General features: G+C 40.4%; 1 protein-coding gene across 1 annotated transcript in view; it reads right to left on the bottom strand.

Annotated features, from left to right (window-relative positions):
• Positions 1-26,347, bottom strand: part of pde4a (phosphodiesterase 4A, cAMP-specific) — a 53,364-nt gene that overhangs the window by 13,703 nt on the left and 13,314 nt on the right. The window contains exons 2-6 of the mRNA XM_067376219.1: positions 6,880-7,065; positions 6,445-6,481; positions 6,250-6,320; positions 5,744-5,793; positions 1,901-2,013 (exon numbers count right to left, since the gene is read on the bottom strand). Coding sequence (XP_067232320.1) covers positions 1,901-2,013; positions 5,744-5,793; positions 6,250-6,320; positions 6,445-6,481; positions 6,880-7,065 — 457 coding nt within the window. The remainder of the gene's footprint in view (positions 1-1,900; positions 2,014-5,743; positions 5,794-6,249; positions 6,321-6,444; positions 6,482-6,879; positions 7,066-26,347) is intronic.

The raw sequence follows: 26,347 nt of genomic DNA, 5'->3' as shown, positions 1-26,347 counted from the left end.
GAGTGGGCTCCACTGTGATCTGCAGGTGAGTGTCCCCTGTGAACGGCCCGCCAGGAGCCGCCCAAATCCACAGGCCAAAAGAACTACATCTCATCCCAGCAGCTGAGGAGAGCTGACCCCAATCCAGCAGAAGGGAGAAAAAGCGATGAGAGGTGCAACAGACAAAGATGGAGAGTCAGAGAGACAGAACCGTCTGAAGGACACAGAGAGGATGCAGAGGGTAGGGGAACAGAGGAATTATAGGAGGTACGGAGGAAGATGGATATGAGCAGATAGCTAACGGAGGCTGAGGGATGACAAGACAAGGAAAGAAAACAACAACAACAACACACAGGTAACAGCAGGAGGAAGAGGTTAAGAAGAGACAGAGAGGACAACGAAAACAAGGAGACACAGAAACAGAAAAAAGACAGGGCCTTTAGTCAAAAGCCAAACTACAAAAGAGCGGCGGTCTGGAAAAACATAATTTCTCTCCCTGCGTTGACGCCCCTCCCCCACCGCAGAGCTCCAGGACCCGGGCCCAGCGTTCCCAGCGAGTTGTGTTCAGAGCGCACAGTCCATGAAGCACAATACCAGTCCTGTCAGCACAACGCAGCTCTCTTCAGCAGCCCCACTGTTTAATCCACACGCGGTGTCAGACTCGCCGATGCAGCTTAGCTGATGCTCTGCCTCTCGCTCTGTTTCCCTGGATGCTGTAGACAGATCTCGCAAGCTAATCAGCCGCTGTGGCAGGAGGCGCGTGCTTGGGTGTGTGTGCTAGTGGCGTGTGCGTGTACACGCACACCAAGAGCGCATGTGCGGCAGACGGCATGTAAGAGTGTAGAAAAATGGACAGTCTGTACGTGTACACACGTGTATGTGTGTCAGATATATTTAATAATCTGACAAAGATGAGGGAAAAGAATCTAGGCTTTAGTGTTTCTGCTAATCTCTGCATGAATGATTCTGCCCATATGCATATGGGAGTAAATGTGTGTGTTTATGTGTGTCATCTGCTTCAGCATAGTAAGCTTTGCCTCAATCACCCAAGAGATCTTCAATTCATACGTTGTAATATACACACACAAATGCAGCGTCTAGTTTATCAGGTATATAGCAAAACACATGAAACACCAGTAGTATGGGATATGAAAACAACCATACAAAAACTGCACATTCTAAATCTTCATGGTACTGTCTCTTTAAACAGGCAAGGTATGGAAGAGAGCAACAGATTTTTCATTGGCCAGGATCTAAATCACATGCCTCATGGCCACAGCAAAGAGCCAATGGATTAACTGGCAGGGTAGACCTTGCTGCAGCTCGATAGCAACGAAGGTTACAGCAGAAACACTGGCATCAGGACCAAACTGCAGCCCCCTCCTCCCTCCTTAATGTCCTCCTCATCCACAAACCCTCTTTTTTTCTCCCTCTCTCTCTCTCCATCTCTCTTGCACTTCTCAAACCAGAACAGTGTGTATGACAAGGCTGGCAGAGTTCCACACAAAAGCTAGTTGCATCTGTGTTTACGGATGATAATTAAAAATACATTAAAGAAAGGAACATCACTCAGACGGGACCATATCAGATGAACCAGGACACACACAAGACTATTTCTTCTCATACACATAGATGTAGTCCTTCATGTGTGATAATACACAGAATGGCAGATCTTGAAACCTATCCTTGAGGAAATCGAATTCGTCATATTACGTGTTTCGGAAAATGTAAAGGGTGGATTATAAACTATGGATTATAAATTATAAACCATGAATGGATACTTGAAATGGAGAAAATACATAGGCCATAAAATTATGGTAAACTGTATATAGACAAAATTGGTCTTTGAGAAGGTAGGAAAAAATCCTACAGTAAACAAACTAGGCAGCACAGATGCAACAGTAAGTGATTGAAGAAACACCTTGTTGGAGGCCATCTCACTAACAGAGCGGTGGGTCTGTATGGTCTCCAGCTGGTCCAAACACCAGTCAAGTTCCTCCAGAGTTTCCCGGGCCAGCTGCTGGTATGTCTCATCTGCACAGGACATAAGACACAGCCATCAGCATCACATCACAACAGCACTGTCACATGCATTTAACACTTACTGTGAGAACTTTGTTTGTGAACAGTGGGGATGTTGTTTCCTGACAGGAGGACATAAAGAATTGCCTGAGTGATGTCTTCAAAAAAAAAAAAAAAAAAAAACTTCCAAGCATGAATATTTCAAGAGCTTCATATGGAGAGATCAAATGCCTTATAAATAATGGATCTTTTTACACGTAAGAATGAATAATCATATTTTTTTCAAACCAGAGGAACAAGAGAATAAAACGGAAGAAGTCTATGACGACTAAATTGCTGAAACCAAGTGACAAACCTATTTATAAACTTATAAAAATATCAAAGAAAGCTCAATAATTTGTTCTAAAAATTAACTGACTTATGACTTATGTCAGTTATATACAGAGGAACCAAGTTGTTTAAGCATTTAACACCACAAATACAACAAATGTATCGAGTGTGTAGAAAAATAAGTATAAATTAGACAAATAATGAAGCAGGAGTCACACTTAACTGATGGGTGTAATTCAAACAACTAAAATAGAAGGCAAGAAGTCTGTGGAGACCCCTTTATAATTAACAGGTTTAACTACATTAATTTCTGTAAGGACAGATTTCTGTAGTAAAGGAGGGACATTTTCTGTTCCAAAATGACAACACCCCTGCTCCCCAAGCAAAGTCCATATAAAAATATATATTTATGATGTCTGGCATGGAGGAACTTGACTGGCCTGCACAAAGCCCAGGCAGGTAGCATCACCCAGTGTCTGACCTAATTATTGCTCTTGTTAAACATTTAATTTTAACCCCTCCTATTGCTGTTATATCAGCTTACTGTAATGCTAATGTCCAATGAAGAAGAAAAAGATGATTTAAAACAAAGGGGCCCGGTTTCACAGACAGGGCTTAGACTAAACCAGGATTAGGCCTTAGTTCAATTAGGGCATTTAAGTAGCTTTTATGTACCCTAGAAAAAAAAAAATACTGGTGTGCATCTTGAGACAAAACAATGACACTGACATATTTTAAGATATGTCAGTGTAAGTCGTTTTCAGTTAAAACAGCTCAAACATGCATTTCAGTCTGGGACTAGCTTAAGCCTTGTCTGTGAAACCGGGGGTGGGTGTATTAGAACAACCCAAACTGATAGCCAATGTGCGAAACAATGTATAACACAAGACACGAACAATACCGGACAATGAAAAGAACACAAGCAGGAACTTTAATACACAGAGATGATTAACTAAAAGGAGGAACACCTGTGATGATGAGTGTTAGTGTCCATGGTAACTGATGAGTGGGGGGAAACTAGAACAAATGAGCACATGTGTTGAATGACAACAAACTGAAGGTCCAAGAAAACTAAAACAAACTTAATGTCACTGTGACACTTACACTCTTATAAGGCCAAGTTCAGACTGCACGATTTTCAAAGCAGTCGGGTCACTGTTCTTTTCACACTGCATGGCTATCTTGGCCAGCATTCAGTCGCTGCTGTGTTCACATTGCACGATAGATCGGCGACAGAAGGTTTCACACTGCATGACTTTACAATAGGAAGAATCGTCGACAAGGAAACAACGCGATATCACGCAAGACCGGAGTTATTATTATTATTATTAAAAACGGTAGCCGGTAAAAAGCTTGCAATATGAATTGCCGGTGCGATGATTTGCAGCGAAAACAAGAAAAAGAAAAAAAGAATATGGAGGAGGAAATGGTTGGGGAGACTGTGGATTGTGTGTTCTGCAACGAGAGTTGGAGGTAAATACATAACTTTTCAATGTGCTGCTGTTGCGGATGGTCAAGCAAATGTTTGTGCTTTGTTTCTGTTTGATAGAATTGTAATGTTTATCTGAAATGAAGCCATATGCTTGCTGATGTTGTGGTCTATAACTCCTCCCTGAACTCCCCGCTGCTCTGTATCTTGCTCTCTCATTGGCTGTCGGTCATCGCCGATGTAGTTTTCAGTCAGAACACTTTTCACAGCAGGATTTTGAATCGCTGACAGGTCCAGATATTTAGACTAGTCTTAGCAGTTTATGCAACCAGCCACTGCTGGTCCTAACTTTAAAGTCAGTTGCATAAAAAGGTGCATTGGTCTAATTTGAATCAGAAAAGCAAGAAATACCTCTTATCTAACTGCTAGTTGATCAAACTAGGTCTTAAGACAGTCTTAACATAGAGGCTATTTTTATGCAACTGGCTCCAGGTGACTGAGCCAGGTAGGCCTGCATTTCCATCAATATTCTAACTTATCCCCAAATTGTAAAAAGGTGTTTGTGTATTTAACCTCTACACAGACTTATTAAACCATTTCTATATGGGCATTGCTTTGTGCACAGGGATGATGTTGACTGTTGCAACAAAAGTTAAAAGCATGTGATTCTCTAGAATGTCATTGTAGGGTTAAGATTTGGTCTCAGAAATCACTGCAATACCTGTTAAAGGTGGAGTATTTTTTCAAAAACACTGTTTGGAAGTTAGTCGGCCGACACCAACAACAAAAGTGTAACCAATCAGCATTAGGGGGCGTATGACGATTGAGGAGAGAGAACGAGCAAGAAGGAGATTTGAAAAAAAAAAGAACTGCAGAAAGAGAGATGAGACGCAATACAAAAGCGCTCAAAAGAATATTACTGGAATGAAGGTTTATGACTGGGCAAGCTCTTTAGGACCTGTGTTAATATTAGAAAAGCTTTCCAGTGCTGGAGAGAGCTAAGTGGAAGGCCTGAAATCAGACACGGAGGCTGCTTTGATTCCTACTCATGTGAGTAACACTGGGTTTGAGTGTCATTGATTGTCTGGAGCTGCTGTGCTGTTGGCGATTAACAGCGAACACTTGTTGGTATTTATTTTTATGTACTGTACGTTCATTTTTTGTGCTTCCTTGTCGTTTGTTCATCATCTGCGCTTTATTTTTCGTGAAGCATTTTGTTGCGCGTCAGCTGTGATGAACAGACATCCACTCTCGCATTGTGTGTGTAACAGAGGCCAGATAGTGAGAGTTGTGCAGGTAAAACACTGCGCACTGACGACTGCTGGAGAATGAGGTGTTTAGAGTCATTGTTAGTGCACTCGCCTCACGTGCCAGCAGCGATCAGGGTTTGAGACTGACTCGGAGCAGGGTGGTTAGGATTGGAGGGTGAGTTTTGGAGGCGGAGCAATGAAGAGAGGGGTGGGTTTGTTTGGGTTGATTTCAAATATCAACACTGTCCAACAACATTTTTGGAAATCTTCTTACCTCACCTTTAATTAGAAGGGTATCCACATACGTTTAGTCATGTACAGTAAAAGATCTGATGAGGGCTATTTAAAGTGATATCCTAAATAAGAAAACCATTATATATATTTAGTATTAAATTATATATAAGTACTTCTATTATTGTAACTACTTTCATTTATTTTTATTTAATTTTATATTAAGTTCAACATGTGCAGCACGTTCACTGCTTATATGCCTCAGAGTTTCTCATATAAACTAGCAGCTGAGAGCTGTTATTTGGCTAGTTAAAGCGTCTGGTTATGTTCCAGCCCCTGTTTCCCATATGGCTCCACTATTTCTGATGCTGTAATGCATTTTACTGGCAACAGTGTCTACAAGAGGAAGTGTATGCGTAATGTGAGAGACACTGTGTGGGAGAGTGCTAGTGTGGGAGATAGAAAGCTCACCAGTGACTAAGTTACAGTACAGTAAACATACCTGAGAGCGTTGCTGGGGGAACCGTGGGTTGGCTGGTCACTGGTGACCTCCTGTGGACAAAAAGATAATTACATCAGTGATAGTGGTAGAGGTCGCCCTCTACTGGTATAAATCCAATTAGCATTGCTCACTGAGAGGAAAGCTGCACTTGTTATGAACTGAGCAAATAAAAATATTACACATTAAAAAAAAATCTATTTAAATATATATATTATAAAGACTATATTATTAAAATATTAAACATTATACATTTATATATAATTATATATCATTTGTAATATAAATATGTAATTTTAAAATATTTATTTTCACATAAAATAAGGTTAAATTTTTTTTATGTAAAAAATTAAGATTTTAGCTATCTGAATGTGCATACTTTTTGTACATTATTTTTAATTATATATCATGAATAAAATCAAAAATGCTTCATTGAAAAGGAAACACTGGTGGCCATAAGGGGGCAGAGCAGAAATAAAGAAATTGTTGCATCAAAGCTAAAAACTGACTTGTTAGTGGGAGTCGTGACGTTGGCGAGAATGGTGAAGTTGCTTCTGACAGTTCGTAGACTAGCCAACACCTGCGTTAAAGAGGCAGAGAGGAAAAGAGAGAACAGCAGGATATCACTCAACTCAAACTCAGCAAGTCATGACAAGCAATTATCACTCATTATATACTGTTTGCCAGACACAACAGAGGCTTACCTGAGCAAAAGGGGTGACTATGAGATCTTCAGCATGACTGGAGAAAGAGGAAAGAGCAGTTCCAGTAAATGGGAAGAAAAAAAATACTAAACATTTTGGTAAATGTTTATAAATGGTCTGTTATAGTATTGAGATGAGGCAAGGAATCATCCCCAGGTGCGAGGGAATAGATTTAGCCAACATCAAAAAATGCCATTTTTTATGGACATAATCCAGAGGTGGCAGTCACGGGGGTCACTGCTGCGTGCTGAGAGCATGAGCACTTCTGAGGGTGTAACAGTATTATAGTGAGACGGGTAAAGAGGGATTTAGTTGATGTGCTTAATACTGCATGGTGATTCTGGGATAAAAGAACTTCCTCTGAGGCCTTTTAGAAATGAAAAGTGAAGACAGTAAACAGTGAAAGTGTGCTGTGTGTTGAGGGAGACGGCTTACCCCTCGCTGTTGATGGAGGAGTTTCGTGACATGGTCTTGGGGGACATGTCGTAGTCAGAGTCAGAGCGGTAGAGAAAAGATTCCCTTCTCTGACTCTGAGGGAAGGGGGGATGGAGCACCAGCCCTGGACTCGCCTGCGAATCCATAGGGCTGCGGCCAGGAGAGGGCCCATTCTCCCCATCATAGCTGTGGAGAGAGAGAAATCAAAATGACATGGAGAGAAAGTAGAGAAAGTCTTGTCATTTAGCTCAAATAATGCTTTGCCAGTGGCTGCATTAGATTTCCAGTCTCTGGCCAACACAGCACAAATAGAGATGTGAAACACAAACAATCATGATTGCCTCTTACTCTAGAGACAGCAAACGCTCTCTGAATTTATAAAGAGCTGATGAAGACTGTGTCACCCTGAACAAGCATTAAAGGAAATCACAAGCCTAATCAGAGAAGAATCCTCAGCCACCACTTCACAATTTATATTCTATGGGCACTTTGTGGCTTAACGGAATAATTCACGCAAAAATTAAAAATCTGTTATTATCTGCTCACCCTAATATCATCCAAACCCATATCCTGTACACTTTATCTGTGAATTACAAAAGGATTTTTACACATATTTTTCCATACAAGGAGAGTACATGGATGTCAAGCTCCAAAAAGGACAAAAAAACCATAAAAATAGCCCAAACGACTACAGTGGTTCAACCTTAATGTTAAAAAGCGACAAGAATACTTTGTGTGCACCAAAAAAAAACAAAAAAACAATAGCGACTTTATTCAACAATATCTAGTGATGGGCGATAAGGCGATTTGGTGCTCTGAACTACTGATTTGAAACAAAAGATTCATAAAGCTTTGAAGCTTCATGAAGCAGTGTTTTGAAATTGCCCATCACTACATTTTGTTGAATAAAGTCACTATTTTGTTGTTTTGCTGCACAAAAAGTATTCTCGTCACCTTATAATAATAAAGTTATACTTATACTTATAATAATAAAGTTGAGCCACTGTACTTACATAAACTGTTTTTAATATGTTTTTAGTAGCTTTCTGGGCATTGAAAAAGGAAATGATCTTGCTGGCAACGGAGGCCTCACTGAACCATTGGATTTTATCAAAAATATCTTAATTTGTGTTCTGAAAATGAATGAAGACCTTATGGGTGTGAAACGACATGAGGGTGAGTAATAAATGACTGAAGTTTCATTTTTGGGTGAACTAACCCTTTAATGTCATTGACACAAAAACAAAATTGCATTCCTGTAGCTCAGACAGTATGGTGCTAGCAATGTCAGACTCATGGGTTTGATTCCTAGGGAATGAATGAACTAATAAAAATATTTAAATGCCTTAAATGGCATCTAAGGCACTTTGGATAATGCATAAGTTGGTTCTTACATGTGCTGTAACTGAATGTGATATGTCAGTTCAAATATGCAAAATAGAGAAATCTTAGAGTTGTACTTAATTCTTAATGCCTCAGAAAACTTTGAAAATGGTGATGTGAACTTTTTCATGGCGTTTTTGTCCTTTATTTTTCATTGAAAAAATAAATGACCACATAAGGGTTTAAAACCACATGAGACCACATTAAATGCCGACATCTGTGGAAGGACTAATCCACACAGTTTTAGCATTAAACATGTGACTAGTGGAAAAGTACCAGATACGGTGTCTGACCCCATCTGGGGTTATAATATGTACTGTATTTGTTCAGTTATCATGGCTCTGTGATAACGAATGAAAACTAGTCATCTGGAGAGCCTAATGACTACAGAGCTGAAAGTAAGCCTGAAACCTATTGTAGGTCATTCGCCAGTTGCAAACAAGACAAATAATGCCACCAAATCCTACTTGCAATAGCAGATATAATAATGGACAGGGATAATGCCAACAACAGTGCAAAGTACACAGTTCATCCTTGGGCACCCATCTGAAGAGTCTGGAGGCCACAAACCATTTGACTGGGATCACATGTGCTCCTGTACTTTGCGATAGAGCCTTATACATCTGAAAAAGCATTTGTCCATGGAGCTCGTAGCGGGGTCATGGGCATGATGCGAGAGGAGCCAAGCAGAAGAAAGGGAGGGCTCTCACATGGTACCTAATTCCTCTAGTTCCAGCCTCCTCTGAGTCATGCTGGGAATTATGGGTACACCACACCAGAGAAACCTCAAACCAAAGCCTACACTTCAGAAGTGAAGCGTCAGAACTAGGTGCCTGCCAAGACTTCAGTCTCTCTCGCGCTGTCAGTCACTCTTCCTCCTCCTCACTCCCTCGCTTCTCACAGACAAAATACTAAAACCCCTCTTCCCACACACAGCGCATAAGGCATCCAAGCTCGTCTCCTGCCCCTAACTGTAGAACTGAAGGTAGTTTTAGCCTGTGGCTTTGGAGAGCTCCTGTTTCTGTGCTGCTCTTGGTGAGCTGGATCTGGACTATGGGTAGGTTCAAGTCGGTCCTTTATTCCGGTTGTTTACATTTTTTTTATAATACAGACGTCATGTGCAATAGGACTTCTTTCTAGCAGCTGCTGTCCCCTCTCTCTAGAGACCCTGAGTAATGTGAATCCACAGTAAACAGGCCCTACCTGTCCTCTCTACACGCCCCTTGAGACAAACAGAGCCTTAGGCTCTTGACCTACACCTCGTCTTTCCTCTCCATCTCTCTTTTTTTACTCAGTCTACCTTCGATTTAATCCTTCCTTTTTGCAGTTGCTTTTTCTGTTTTTCCTGTTCACGCACTCCTTATCTCACAGCTCACAGAATTCCTCTCGCAGCGATGGGAAGACCAAATGACGTGAGCGACAGGAGAAGATGGAGTGTGCGAGTACTTGAAAAAGGGAGCAAAAACATAAAGGAGAAGAGGAAGAGCAAGAGGGAGGGGGGTGACTCATGGCCTATCTAAATATTTACATGCCCTAGGTACATGTACAGCTTCTTCCAAAACCATTTTATTTTTCCAGCAACAACTGCAACACCAATTAGAGATGACAACACACGGTTGACCTTAAAGAGTCAACGTACCACTGCCTGTCACTATCTACATAACTACAGCAGTCAGGCTTTACTGCGCAGTAGAAATAGCAGCTCTCTGTAAACCCATTTCCTATTTTTATGAAGAACAAGCTCTTTTTTTCAGCATTAACACGGCGCCTTTCGCTCAGAGTGTGTTGCTTTTCTTGCACTGTATTCATGCCTGTAGAGGTAGCGTGTGTGTGTGTGTGTGCGAGAGAGAGTGAATGTGTGGGCGCACACGAATGCTCCTGCTTTTCTGTCTGTGCTTCACTTTAATGCCTCCTGTAGTCATGTGACATTTGTGCCGCTCAGAGACTATCCACAAAGGAGTGAACAATAAGAAATGAGAAGCCTTGTCAACCAGTTTCCCCCTCTCCTCCCCTTTCTTGTGTTGTGATTCGAGCCCTTCTATTTCTCCTTCACCCTCATTCCATCTCCTTCTCTGGCTTTTTACCAGTCTCTGTCTTCTGTCTCTCAAAGATCTCTGCCTTCCACTGCCTCCTTCTCTGTAATTTGTGTCTATGGTTGTGACTCAGCCCAGAATAAAAAGCAAGCAGAATGCATGCTGGGATGTTGGAGTTCTCATTTGTTTATAAGGCACAAGAAACACACTCACTATACCTTCATGGACACAGAAACAAAGGGCGTTTGTGTTTGTGTGTGTGTGTGTGTGTGTGTGTGTGTGTGTGTGTGTGTGTGTGTGGAACTGTTGTGTGTGTGTGTGTGGAACTGTTGTGTGGTCATTAACTCCTGGAAATTTAAAACGGAGCTCCAAGAATTGAAGGAATCAGATATTTGTCTTTTTAGGAATTATTATAAATGGCACTTACATTGAGTAGGTATTTACACATGTATGTATGCAAATGTGCAAATGCAGTATATTAATGTGGATAAATTAATTGTGGAAGAAGAACCAGCAATTATCTTGCTTCAGTAATCAATAAGGGTAGAAATGTATTAAACTTTAATGGTAGATAATGCACTTGCAAAATACACACACAAATTTTTTTTATTTCATTTTTTTTTTTGCACACTGTGATTGCAGGATATGCCATTGGCAGCTCTTGCTTTCATTCAGTGATAACAGAACCCCTGGAGAGTAGCACTCTGGACAATGACATGATGATCATAGGGGGCACAGAGGAAAGGATTTGTGCCAGATGGGTGAGTCTTTCCTATAAAAGATAACACATTAGTGTCAGCACATCCCCGTGCCTCTGAAAACCAACACTAGTGCATTGACTGGGCTGTTTATGTATCTTCTCGCTAAATGACTTTGGAGTAACTGTAAAAAGCTGCAACCTGACAGTAATTCCAGGAGACAAGAAAAGCAATTACTGCTTTCAAATACAAAGATGCTCAAACTGATGCGGACCAAAGTCTAAAAATAAAAGAAACGGTTATATGGTAAAAGTCCAGAGGGAAGAATTAAAATTTATAGCCGCTCACATGTGTGCACCCTGAAGGCTTCACACAATGAGGATGTCTTACTAACGTCCAAGAGGCTGCCTGAACGTGACAGCACAATTAAAGTAATTTGATAAATGTTGTACTGTCCTCTATGTGGTCCAGGACAGTATGAGTGGAGGCATGACTCTTCCATTCACAGCTTTTCGGGGTGGCATTTTTGAAATTAATTGAATATAAATCTGGGTCTATGAGTAATGGAGCGTGTAATGCTCTAAAAGAAGTAGCTTTGAGTCACAAGGACTAAAAGACGACTCACAAAATAAACGCATTAAAACTACCCCCATTTTCCCTCCAAGATCACAATCGTAAGCGCCTCCCCCATGTAATCACAAATTCGTAGGTGAACCTAAACACTTCATTTGAAGAGCTTGCCTCAAGTACATACTGTAGCACTTACTCCCCATTTGTTCCAAGTGTTCCGGTAGCTTATTCCGAACATTCTCACATACAGAGCAATAATAAAGGAATTTGATTATGTTCCATGGGTTTTAAAAGACTTTGAAGTTTGAGTCAAGAAGCTGATTGAATTAATTAAAGCTTGGTGTACAGTATGTTAGGGAGGATTTACAGGCTCACTCCATCCGATCACCCTCTTATTGATTCCTTACTACCAGTAAACACACAACTTGGGCCCTGGAGACTCTGATCTACAAGCTCCCAGTGCACACTGCTGCAGTCCATCAGCAGACCAGAGTGAATACTTTAAGTGGGAAGGGCAATTCTCAAAAAAGGCCTCTCGCAAAGGAAAAAAACCCTTAATTCTCTCCCTTTCAGTTAATGATTAACGCCTCCTCCGACCCCCAACCACCACCACTCGCCCATTCCCAGCATGGCAGCCTGAATGGAGAGTGACAGTTATTTCCTGCCTCCACTTTCTCTGCTGCCAAGCGCAGATGCTTGTTGCCTGTTCTCCAAGTGCACACCAACACCCTCGACGACTGCCTCTCTCTCTCCTTGCCCGGGCATTTAGCACCTGGCTGATTGCTGCATGCAGGGAGGGGGTCAGCGGAGGGGTGAGATGTTGGGGAGTGGGGGGGCAATCATAAAATCAGTGGTGACTGTATATGATGCTGTCACATTGCTGGCTCTTTAATCAGCAGCTGATGCCATGTGATAGAGCTTTTATTGTGGCACTCTGTCCCTTTGGCAGTGAATTACAGCGAACTGTGTCTCATCAGTCCCCGCTCTGACTCACAGAGATATTTAAGGGAGCATGTGGAACACTCTCTTCCAGCCGCTAATGTCTTGGTGAAACCTCCTGATGTTCCCCCAAACGACATTCCACCGTTCTACCTATTCCCTCGAGACAGGTGAGTGACCAGCTCCCAGAGGGCAGGACAACATGGAAACTGAAAGCCGGTTGTGATCTGCACCGGAGGCTGTGCCCTGTGTCACAGTCCCGCACAAACATGTAGGCAGTGCTGTAAAGAGGCAGGTTGGCCACGCTGCGCTTCCTGGCGTGAAGTCATCTTGCCGGACACCGTGCTCCAGTCAGATAAGAGAGCTAGGGATTACAGCAGATTATCTGACAGACAGGATCAGAAGCACCCCATTGAAAGTGTCCCAACAGTGAGAGCTCTACCATTACAGACAAGCCAGGCATCTGCCCTCAGGAAGAGGCTTTAAAGCCTTGATACCATTGATTCAACTGTACAGTCATTTCTGTGAGAGCCATTGAGAAGATTGCTTTTACTATCTATATTATGGCTGGATGCTTTTCCAAATTCCATATAAGCCACAGCTTTGTGCATGGAGTGACTTTTCTGTGGTGCGAGAAGTCAGAGTCCTGTACAGACACGATAGGCTGCCACAAACTTGTTTTACTACCATCCTGCTCACTGTCTATTTCCAAATTCCCTTAAGCAATACTGCATCATCCATTCGTGTTGTTATTTGTCTTTTGCTTGATATCTCTATTTTCATGCAAATCCTCATGGGATACCTATCAGTTCATATTAGCCAAACGATTTCAGCACACTTCTAACTTCAAAAACAGTACCCAGTCTTTGCTATAAATACACCCCAGAAAATTTTGTCAGCATTTATACATCTACATGTCATTCCAAATGTCACTTTCATTCTTCCACAGAAGACAAAAAGAGAAGTCTGGGCTTAAAGGCTGAAGCTTTCAAGTTTTAAATGGACATAAAACCATTAAAGTATTATAACAGTTGTACACTATAGTCCAAGGCTTCTGAAGTCATATGGTAGCTTTGTGTGATAAACAAAAGTCTTAATTTACTTAATTGAGTCTTAATCCACAGAAGATCCTGACATCTGCCCAACTCTCCTTGGTACGTTCATGAGAAAAGAAGTGATGCCTGATTCATATACTAATTGTTTGAGTCAGACCTTTTAAATGAATCAGATGATCTGGTTTACAAAACCAGTCTGCATAATTTATTTACTATAATGAAAGGGTTAGTTTATCCAAAAATGAAAATTCAGTCATTAATTACTCACCCTCATGTCGTTGCACACTCATAAGACCTTCGTTCATCTTCAAAACACTAATTAAAATATTTTTGATAAAATCCATTGGCTCAGTGAGGTCTGCATTGGCAGCAAGACAATTAACAAGCAGTGTTTTGAAATTGCCCATCATTAGATATTGTGGAATAAAGTCGTTATTTTGTTTTTTTGGCGCACAAAAAGTATTCTTGTCACTTCTTAACATTAAGGTTGAACCACTGTAGTCACATGAACTGTTTTAAATATGTCTTTAGTAGCTTTCTGGGCACTGAAAGTGTTAATTGTCTTGCTGTCAATGGAGGCCTCACTGAGCCATTGGATTTTATCAAAAATATCTTACTTTGTGTTCTGAAGATGAACGAAGGTCGTATGGGTGTCTGAGTAATTAATGACAGAATTTTCATTTTTGGGTGAACTAACCCTTTAAGATTGTTAGTGAATAACAATGTAAATTCTAAACTGTATCTCACACAACTTCTCATGACTACATCTTCATCTTTTGTGTTCCAGTGAACAAAGAAAGTCATACAAGTTTAAAACAATTATCTTTGAATTATCATTTTTGAGAGATCTATTGCTTAAAATCGTTCAAAAAATATGCCTAAAATATAATTCTTATTGTGAACAGCGTTCATGTCATATGTGCAATAAATTATTCTTTTTGGCACCCTGCAGCACTCTCCTCTTAATCCCATCCTGCTGTGTCACCCAGCTGTGACCTCATAACAGCAAAATCCACCCAGTGAACCCCACTCCCATGCCACAGTAATAAACATTGACCAACATTACTCAGTAGCGTTGGCACTGGCCAAGCCAAGCAGCCAACAGCCTGCCAGTTCCCTGCTCAAATACTCAAATCTGACTAATTCCTACTGAGTACAGCCATCAGCACCCCAAAGGCTCTCTCTCCCCCTGCTATGTTCACTCCTCTCATTCCCTAGTGTGGCTCAGCTCCATAACCTTTTATATGGAAATCTTCCCTGTGAATCTAGAGACCATGTGGAGTAATGGGAAACTATTAAAAATCTGGTTTCCAGCATGCACATCTTTTAACAAGCTTTAGTGAGCTGAAATGTCAGGGGGAAGCCCCGAACAAGTGTTTGGTTTAATGAGAGTTGCTTCTGATCAGCATCTGTCTGGTTTCAATACTTGAGCACTTCCATCCTCACTGGTTTCAGGTGGAGGATACTTTGCTTAATAGCACATCATAGAATGAATATATGAATGGACTGGGAGGAAGATACACGAAGGACTGTTTACAATCGAAATAGTTCCATTCTCAGACGCAACAGCTGACCTGAAAAATGTGTTGTCCTGAGCTTTGTTTACATCTAACGCCAGCAAAAATTCACCCTTAGGTAAGCTGCGATGCTCCATTTCACTGCATGACGACATATTGATTTTTTAATAGCACCAATCGAACATCATTTCCTGGTGTAATGACCAAGACAAATAAGTTACTGAAGGAAGGAATTCCATAATCGAGAGAGCAGTGGTCAGTTGGCTGTCTAGCAAAGGCCCCTCAGAGACACCATTAGAGACATCGCAACTGAACTGGAAATACAATTAACACTCTAATCCATGTAATGAGCCAATCAGTGATATTGACACCGGCGCTGATCCAGTAAAAGCATCTATCCTGTGCATTTAGACGGCACATAGACTCTCATGCTGCATACACCAAATCTGTAATGTACAAACCAGCTTCCAGAGCTGCACCCCCGCCCTGATCTCCTAGTGCAGCCCACACACAGAGGGGTATTTTTAGCGTATCACCCTGTCTCTGAGATGGAAAGCATAACTCCCCCTCTGTAGGCTGGGGCTGCTGGGGCTCTGTTATTTTAATCCAGACTGGAAAGAGAAATACAGAAAAAAAAAGAGAGGGAGTGAGTCATCAAGAGCTACCTTTGTGTCACTGTAGAGTTGTCTTCTCCGCCACCATCATCTCTACATCTCTTTCTGCACTAATCTATCGGTTACATTTCAGATTCATATCATTGCAATCTATCTACAGGTGCATCTCAATAAATTAGAATATCATAAAAAAGTTTTTTATTGTTCTGTAATTTAATTCAAAAAGTAAAACTTAAATATATTCTAGATTTATAAGACATAAAGTAAAATATTTCCAGACTTTTTTGTTTTCATTTTGATAATTACAGCTTGCTGCTCATCAAAATCAAAAAAAAAAAAAAAATCTGTATCTCAAATTATTAGAATATTTAATTTCAAGTTCGATTAAATGACCATTCTCAGGGTATAAATACTGGGTTTAGGTCAGTAATCCCAACAGCAGTCATGGGGAAGCCTGTTGAATTGACAATTGTCCAGAAGACGATCATCAAGACCCTCTACAATGAGGGTAAGCCACAGAGGGTCATTGCTGAAAGAGCTGGCTGTTCGCAGAGTGCTGTGCCAAAGCATCTTCATGGAAAGTTGACTGGAAGGAAAAAGTGTGGTAGGAAAAGGTGTACAAGTGAAAGGAATGAGATTGTCAGGCGAAGCCCATTTAAGAACTTAGGAGAGCTTCGAAAGGAGTAGACTGAAGCTGGAGTCAGTGCATCAAGAGCCACCGCACACAGACATCTTCAGGAAATGGGCTACAACTGTCACATTCCACGTACCAAGCCACTTCTAAACCAAAGACAATGTCAGAAGTGTCTTACCTGGGCTAAGGAGAAAAAGAACTGGACTGTTGCTCAGTGGTCCAAGTCCTCTTTTCAGATGAAAGTAAATTTTGCATTTAATTTGGAAATCAAGGCACAGAAACCATGTTGCTTGAAGTCCAGTGTGAAGTTTCCACAGTCAGTGATGATTTGGGCTGCCATGTCATCTGCTGGTGTTGGTCAACTGTGTTTTCTGAAGTCCACAGTCAACACAGCCATCTACCAGGAAGTTTTAGAGCACTTCATGCTTCCTTATGCTGAAAAGCTTTATGGAGATGCTGATTTCATTTTCCAGTAGGATTTGGCACCTGCCCACACTGCCAAAGGTACCAAAAGCTGGTTCAGTGACCATGGTGTTACTGTGCTTGATTAGCCAGCAAACTCGCCTGACCTGAACCCCATAGAGAATCTATGGGGTATTGTCAAGAGGAAGATAAGAGCCACCAGACCAACAATAAAGGCCGCTATCAAAGCAACCTGGGCTTCCATTACACCTGAGCAGTGCCACAGGCTGATTGCCTACATGCCACGCTGCATTGATGCAGTAATTCATGCAAAAGGAGGCCCAACCAAGTATTGAGTGCATAGAAATTAACATACTTTTCAGAAGCCTGGCATGTCTGTTTAAAATATCCTTTTTTTTAATTGATCTTATGAAGTATTCTAATTTATTGAGATAGTGAATTGGTGGGTTTTTGTTAAATGTGAGCCAAAATCATCACAATTAAAAGAACCAAAGACTTAAAGTACTTCAGTCTGTGTGCATTGACAAAATTTGAGGTGAATTACTGAAATAAATGAACTTTTCCACGACATTCTAATTTATTGAGATGCACCTGTATGTGTCTATGTATCTAGCTATCTATATAAGAGTGTATAATATCACATTGTCACGTTGTTCGTGATCCACTTTAATCAAAATGAATCTGTGCACAGGATGGCCCGGAGAACCCCATTGAAGTTGTGCTTCCCATTTAATGGCGCAAAGATCGCTTTTCATTGAACAAGAGGCTCTAAACACATCATTTTGGGTCCTGCAGGGGGAATCTACGAGAGCATCATGAGCACTGTTTGCATTGGAGAAAAAAAAAGGATTTTTCATTGGACACTGGGCTTTCAATCACTGTATTTTTATCTTGTCTGGAAGCTCTACTTCTCACATGAAACACATGGACACTAATCAATATGGTGATGAATGACTTCTTCAGTGTACAGCAGTGATTCTCAGTCCTGGTCCAGGAGGCTCCCCAAAACTGCACAATTTGGATGCATCCCTAATCAGTCACACCAAATTCAACTCATTTGTACAGTACTTCATGTCCTGAAATGGGTATGTTAAATAAGGGAGACCAGTATTGGCATTTAATTGCCAAATTAACTTAACATTTAATATGGCATTTAATTTAGTTAATATTCTTATTTCTTGCATATTTCCATTTAAACATTTCATTAGGTTTACTATCTATCTATCTATCTATCTATCTATCTATCTATCTATCTATCTATCTATCTATCTATCTATCTATCTATCTATCTATCTATCTATCTATCTATCTATCTATCTATCTATCTATCTATCTATCTATCTATCTATCTATCTTATCTACTGATTTCCATTTGTGTTCTTTCCAAGGTGTAAATCTGAAGTTCTTCTCTTCCCTCTTTGTGCCAGGCAATTTATTAATGAGATGTTATCTAATATGGCAACCTTCACAATCGATTTGTCACACAAAATTTATAAAGACATACAGATATGATACCAGGGTATGAAAAACATATCATGAATGCTGATTGGTATAATAAGGGAAAATGAAATGACAAGTTTAATTGTAGTAAACAGGATAAGAATGTGAGCAATGTTTTCATTTGGTAATTGTGTTTTACATATACATATACATTATTCACATATGCATTTTTAAAATCTATCTTCAGGTTACAGTGGTTGACCTTGCATAACAGCCCTGATAGACAGATGAATGGCATTGAATTGCCAACAGTGGAAAGCAATAAAAGATTCAAACTGAAGCCTATGAGGGTACATTCACTCCAACATAGGTATTACACCTATATTTCTTTGGATTAATTAAGTTATCCTGAGAGGATAATAATTATGCTCATTGATAGAAAAGGCAAAAACAGTCATTAGTCGGAGAGAGAAGAATTCCATGGAGCATTTTGTTTAAACCGCATGAACCACATTCACCCTGAGGCAATACGCTACTCACATTGTGTCGTTTTTTGGAGACTGTCTGTCAAAGCTGAAAAGTTTAAAAAGATTTGAGACAGAAAAATAATATATTAGGTTAGACTGTAGGAAGTGTCAGGCTCCTTTTCACAATGCCGAGACGACGTCTGACGTCTGTCTATCTGTGAATACACTGTGCCACTCCAGCTGTGAAGCCCCTCTAAAATCAATTTTCTCTGAATGTTTGCAGCCTTGACCTCTATCAGCAAACAAGCATCAGCCATGGTTGACACCGACTTGCTTTTACTAGAAAGAACAGCTCAGACTCTGGCTCAGAGACGTTATGCTTTCTTATTGAATCCCACTGGCTTTTATTTATAGTGTTTTCATATACTTTTATAGTTCATGTGATTTGATTGTGCTTGACATTGGGCTACTTTGAGGCAATGGCCTACATCACAGTAAGAAAGAGCTTTATGTGAAAGTTTGTCATTTTATCTTCAATGAGAAAAGTGCCTGGATTATTTTAGACACTTGGGTCCAGGGCTGGTAATGCTGAACGATCCATTTAGGTTGTGCATCTAGACGTTTGCACTAAAAATGGACTATTCATAGACAGCATCTTTTTCTGCAGCTGCATTTGTCTTATCTGGTCCTCTCTCTCTCACTCACTCACTCACTCAAGAACAAAATCATTCTCTTTCAGCTTCTCTTGCCTCTTCTCATGTGTATCTCTTAACACTCCATCTTTCACAATCTATTCTGTCACTCCTCAGTACACGGAAAGTAAATCTCTCTCTCTCTCTGTCTGTCCACATCTGATCACCCTCTGATGAATTGACTTCAGTCAGTGCTCACTCAAGCAATACATTAATGCACATAGACATCATGTTTCAAATGATATTTATGATAGTAATTGTAGACGAGACATACAGGAAGCATTGTGGTTACTGACTGCGCACTGGGAGTAGTTATTGGAGGTGGATTGAGTGGACAGGGAAGCGGAAGCTGTTATTGGTAGAAAGAGATGAAAAGGGCAGAAAAAACAGAGCAGTAGAAAAGCTTTACATGCAATGGTAGAAACACTTTTAAATCTGAGAACAAATCAAAATCAGAAACTTGTTATTAAGGAGTGTCCCTATTTGTTTTCGATTGCTTGATGCATTCATATAAAATTCAGCTCATGTGCAGTGGCTTTGAACGTGGCTCATTGTGCTTTTGTAATATTACTTTATTTTTGTTTTTAACTCGTGTTACATAAAGATGCTTGGCACTGATGCCAGATTTATAATTCATTTGTTATGAATAATTATCTTTTGGATGGCATCCATCAACTTCCAAATAAAAAGAGAAAATAATGAAATGATATGAAGTACCTTTTGTTAAATATTTAATCTAGACAGTCCAAAAAATCTATTATTGAATTTTGAGCCATTGTATATGGCAGCTGTCACCCTGTGGCACAAGACTAGTTTCCCACTGTAGCTAAGCAGGGTTGAGCCTGGTCAGTACCTGGATGGGAGACCTCCTGGGAAAACTAGGTTGCTGCTGGAAGAGGTGTTCGAATGAGACATTAAACCAAGGTCCTGACTCTCTGTGGTCATAAAGAAAATGTCATTTGAAAAAGAGTAGGGGTTTAACCCCGGCATCCTGGCCAAATTTGCCCATTGGCCTCTGTCAATTATGGCCTCCTAATCATCCCCATACACTGATTGGCTTCATCACTTTGTCTCCTCTCCACCAATAAGCTGGTGTGTGGTGGGCATTCTGGCGCAATATGGCTGTCGTCGCATCATCCAGGTGGATGCTGCACACAGGTGGGGGTTGAGGAGATTCCCCCTTCCATATTTAAAAAGCGCTTTGAGTAACCAGAAAAGCGCTATATAAATGTAACAAATTACTATTACTTAGTCCCCCCTGAGGTAGTTGGTACAATACAGCCTCCTGTAGTGTATTAAGCACTAAGCAGTAAACAAAATGCACTCTTGCAGAGGGGTTTTTTTTTTTTTTTGTAGGGCTGATAAAAAACAAAAGGTATTTGGTCACAATCAGCTGCAAAACTGAAAAGCATCTCTTGTGTTACAAAAGTACAAAATAAATAGAATAATGTCCACTACACAAATCGGAACAATGCAAATGTCTTATTAGAACAGCGGAAACAGCTTAAAATACTCCGTCATTTATGGTTAAATACAATATACTGTAGGATCTTTTAAAACTGTAAAGGGTCTATTTTTAATGATGCCGCTTTCTGCCATCCCGGTTTCCTTTCTGTGAAGTTTTGTAACACTCAGAAAAATTAATGGAAACTCAGCGTATAGGCTACTAGCAAACTCTTGCGTGCCATTCTGAACTTCTGAACTTTTGCATAGATCATCTCTTTTTCTGCTCTTTTTCCTGTTGTGGCAGTTAGCAAACAACATTGCATTACCGTGCATGCCCCCTTCTGGATTGAAGTGTGCATCACCTATGACTGACTGTATTCATCGTCTGACTATGCCCCAAACTCTGCCATCTGTACCGTGATGTTTCAGGACGAATGTATGCAGGGCTGTCAAGTCATTAAAATGTTTAATCTGATTAATCACACATCAAATTTGGCTGAGAAATTACCCCCAAAAGATCATTTATAGTCATTATTGTGTTAAATGAGAAAAGCATCAAATAGACATTACAAAAAGTAGTTTTAGAAACAAATATTTTATTTGATTCAACATAGAATTTATTACACATTAACTTTTAGGCTACAACAGCCATGTCTTTTTCAGAAGCTGCATCTGAATTATGTAAATAAACAGAAGTATGAAATTATTTTTTTAATGAAATGATACTCTAAAACTGCCAGTAGGTGGCCGTAAATGTCTATGAGTAAGTCATTGAGTCATTCATTCATTCGATTCATTCAAACGGCTGATTCATTCAGGAATGAAGTAAATGGGCCCTATTATATCGATCTAAGTGCATGGTGCAAGTGATCTTAGGGCGTGTCCGAATCCACTTTTGCTAGTTTAAGGATAGGAAAAATGGTCGGCAGGCCCAGCACATGGTCTAAAAGGGTTGTCCCTATTCTCTTAATGAGATGGGTGTGTTTTGGGCATAACGTGCATTAAACCAGAGTCTTATCTCCTATTCCATTTAAAAGCCAGTTGCACTCGTGCCATAGCGGATTAGCTATTTACTTGGCGGAATTTGCAAGCGGACAAAAAGGAATGTTTCTATAGTGAGGAAACAGATCTACTCGTACCCAAGGTTAAAGCACGTGAGCAGACCATCTACGGGAAAAGCCAGATTCCACCAAAGCATTTTTATCTTTATGCACACAATAATAATCTTTTACATTGTAATCCTTTTATTTTTAATATTTGGCATGTTTGTGTGCTGCTGCGCATCCCTGTGTGTGTAATAAGCGGAGTGTACGTGCGTTGTGTACCCGCATATAGGCGCATATTACTAACATGCTCTTTAAATAACAAAAAAAAATATTGCGGCATTGACTTTAGATCAGGTTTCAGTTGGTCAATGGTGGCGTCTCAAAATAGCAATGCGCCAACAACGCCAACAGTTGGTCAATGGCGGCGTCTCAAAATAGCAATGCGCCAACAACGCCAACAGTTGGTCAATGGCGGCGTCTCAAAATAACAATGCGCCAACAACGCGCCTCAACACACCTCGTTTTCAGACCAGCGCGGCCATGGGCGCACAAATGGGTGCAAATGCACTTGCTATTTAAACAACGTAATGCAGGACGTGAAAATGATAACTGCGTCAGGCTGAAACTAGCAAAAAAAAAAAAACACTTGTGTCACATGTATGATAGGGCCCCATAGGTGTGTTCGAAGTAAATATGTGTGTTCGAACACATTCCTGAATGAATCAGCCATTTGAATGAATCGAATGAATGAATAACTAAATGTCAAAAAGTATGCACAGTGCCACTTCAAGTAGAACACACCTATTGGCTCTCTTTATGAATGGGCCATTGAATCATTGGTTCACCCGACTGATTCGCTCAAAACGCAGATTCATTTAGAAACAAAACACTGTGTGTTGCTCGGAGACACACAACTGCTCTGACTTTATAAGTACTATTTTCGTTGGAAAAATTGAGCAAAAACAGACAATATTGTGTATAAAATATATCACAATTATATTTTATTTATTGAAATGATGTATAAAATCAATATCACGTTTGCATTCATGTTATTCAGGAAAAAAACAGCACTTGTGTGATATTGCTTATCTATATCATATAGGCCTATAATTTTTGGGGCATTCTAACTGCATTCTTTTGGTTACATCACGCAGTGAGTTGTTTTTTTTTTTTTCTTTTCAAATCATGTAATAAGATTTTGTTCATATCGCCTACCTCTAGCAGCAAAAGGGTTAAAAAGCCAGTAGAGCACCAACAGCGAGTACCCCTAGTGAGCTGCAGCCGTGCTTTAAGAGCGTCTGCTCTTGGAGGCTCTTACAGCGTATGGCAGAGAGCATGTATGGGCTGCCGACCAGCAGTATGGCCAAACAGACTGGTCGTCTCCCACTCTGTCCCCAGACACATGCAAATAGTCAGTGACACTCACACACAGGCACATACTCACAAACACATACGCTAACACATGCTTGCATTACCAGAATTCATCTTGCTCATGTCATGAGAACTGGCTAATTTTGGTTGGACCTTTTAACTCGAAGAAAGCTGTCTAACTACAAAAGACACATCTGACATAAAACCCAGCCTGACAAGCTGATTGCAGCCATTAGTGTAAAACACAGGTTGCTGAAGAATTTTTATGGTACTGTGGTGTTAAGCACATTGCCCTGATAAAGGACAGATCACAAGGAAAAAACGGCACACCCTGAGCGGAGGTGTGGTGAGATTGCAGAAACAGTAAAACACCTTATCAAATCCATAAACGTAGATACTACAAAAACAACATGGGGGGCATGCAGGTGTGTGGAGTGCACATGGCTTGTGTTCTCTGAACGAAAATATTACTGACAAAAAAAAATATGAATAAATGTTTTATTTAGTTTACTTAGTTTATTCTGAGAAATATTAATAAATATCCTGACACATCCAAGCTTTATAATGGTAGAATGCGTTACCAAACGAGAAAGAGCTGAAGAAAGTGTCTCCATCCATCATAAACGTACTCCACACGGCTCTGGAGGGTTAATAAAGGCCTTTTGAAGTGATGTGTTTGTGTAAAAAATAAATAAATAAATAAATTCATATTTAACAAGTTATGAAGTAGGGCTGTTCAACGATAATCACGATTATGTGTACAAAATAAGAGTCTGTGTTTACATAATATATGTGTGTTTGTTCTGTGCACAAATATTACGTATATATAAATACACATACATGTATATATTTAAGAAAAATATGCATGTATGTATAAATATATGCATATATTTATATATCTATATATTTATATAATATATAAATGTAAATATTTTTATAGAAATATAAGATATTTTTCTTAAATATATACATGAATGTATTTTTATGTATATATACGTAATACTTATGCACAGAACAAACACACATATATTATGTAAACACAGACTCTTATTTTGTACACGATAATCACGATTATCGTTGAACAGCCCTATTGTGAAGTAAAATATGTAGCTTCCGGTCTGGAGGAAGCTAGATATTTTGCTTCACAACTTCTTAAATATGTTTTTTTTTTTTTTTTTTTAAACAAACGCATCGCTTCAGAAGGCCTTTATTAACTCTCCGGAGTCATGTGGAATATGTTTATGATGGATGGATGGATGTGGATGGAGACACTTTCTCAGGATATTTATTAATATTTCTCCGATAGATCATCAGAAAGAAGAAAGTCATATACATATACATACTAGGATGGCTTGAGGGTGAGTAAAACTTGGGCTAATTTTCATTTGGAAGTGATCTAATCCTTTAAGTTCACTCAAAACACTTAAAATCGAACCTTTCAAAACCAGATGAACTGATTTTCTACCCATGCACACTACTCTTTTTCCAAATCAAGATATAGAAGTGATGCTCAATTCACACTCAATGTTGAGGCTGGTTGGATTTAATCTCATTACAATGGTAGCCTGAGGCCTCCTATACTATTTATAGCCCTCACAAAGAGGCGGGCTGGATCCACGAGGTCATGCTGCTGTGGCCTCATGAGTGATACAACATGGGCCAATCACAGCTGGGGCCAGCCTCGAATTTGATTTGGCCAAATGAAAGACTACAGTGAATCCATTATGACAGCAGCCATCACTGGCACCACCGCTTCCTCTCATCTACCCTACCCCTTCACTCTCTCTTTCCCCTGTCTCTCTCTACCAGTCTCAGCCCATCGTTCTCTCCCTCTGTGCACTGTCTCTGTCTCTTTCCTGTCCTCGGTCCACCTGTCTCTCTCCACAGAATGCCTAGACTCCTGCGTCGACTCCCATCACGACGACTGCATTTAAACATAGACAACGACAAGTGCCCTAATCTGTCATGGGCGATAAGCATCTCAAGAGCAGAAGGAGTGGGGGCGGGGTGAGCCAGCGATGTGTGTGTCAACATCACATTCCACTGTGTTCCGTTCATTTACAGTGTTTACCGTTTGCATAACGTTCCGTGTTTTGTGCAAGCATAACATGGGATACAGAAATATACAGGTGAAAAAAAGTTTGCAGACCGTATAAGGCGTGACTAAACGAACAGATCCCGCACATACAGAGGCAGACACGTAAACAAGTGTAGAGGGGACAGGAGAAGCCGGAAAAGTAGGGCAAGTGAAAGAGCCAACTGCGATAATCTGAATTTAAGAGGGAGAAACAAGGTCTCGCTGTTGATGGTAATGAATTACCCTCGTTGGAGTTATCACTGGCTCTTGGCCCGTTCCCTGCATCACAGGAAATTTCAATTCCTGCTCTTTTGCAGATTTCCAGAACCCTGCTGCCAATCACAGAGCAGCAGAGCGTGACGCTGCCAGGGAAATCTCTAACCCATGAGCCCATCCAGAGGCAACACACAGAGGTCTTGGATCTGAGGATAATAGATTCAGTCCCAGCATGGAAGGGAGTCCTGGGGCACATGGGGAATCTCAGGCCTTTAAATGCCAGAATGCCATGTTCCACTTACAAGCATGGCTTCCAGATCAGACGAGCTGCATTCCTGAATCAGTCTCACAGAGGTCAAGAGATGGTCCTGAGAGACCACAGCAGTGTCCATTACAGTAACTCAGCACTCAGTGATGTAATGAAAAGATCAGTCGGACATTTGTCAATAGCTGCAGTGCACTATCATCAATAATGCAAGAGCACGTACTAAGTTCGTCGTGAATTATCTGCTGCGTTTCCGGTAAGAAACAATTACATTATATTAAATACAGCTGAGTGCTAATGCTACACAGCAGGAATTTTTTTTTTTTTTACTGAGACATTTGAAACATCACAGAGAGTGTACCACTTTTAGGATCCCTAGTTACCACCCTGAATCTATATTTTTTTGTCTGCAGGTTACGTAATGCGAGTGACTCAGAAACAGCAGTTTCCAGTCCAGTTCACACATGACCAGACCACAGCCGACTCCAACCGAGCAGTCCAATGCTTCCTCCCGCTCTTTCTTTCTCTCAAAGGATACTCACATTGTAAGCTAACCCGCATGCAACTTCACAATCACGACAT

The sequence above is a fragment of the Chanodichthys erythropterus genome, chromosome 3, assembly GCF_024489055.1.
Source record: "Chanodichthys erythropterus isolate Z2021 chromosome 3, ASM2448905v1, whole genome shotgun sequence".
Classification (NCBI taxonomy): domain Eukaryota; kingdom Metazoa; phylum Chordata; class Actinopteri; order Cypriniformes; family Xenocyprididae; genus Chanodichthys; species Chanodichthys erythropterus.
This window is presented reverse-complemented; position numbering and strand designations above follow the sequence as displayed.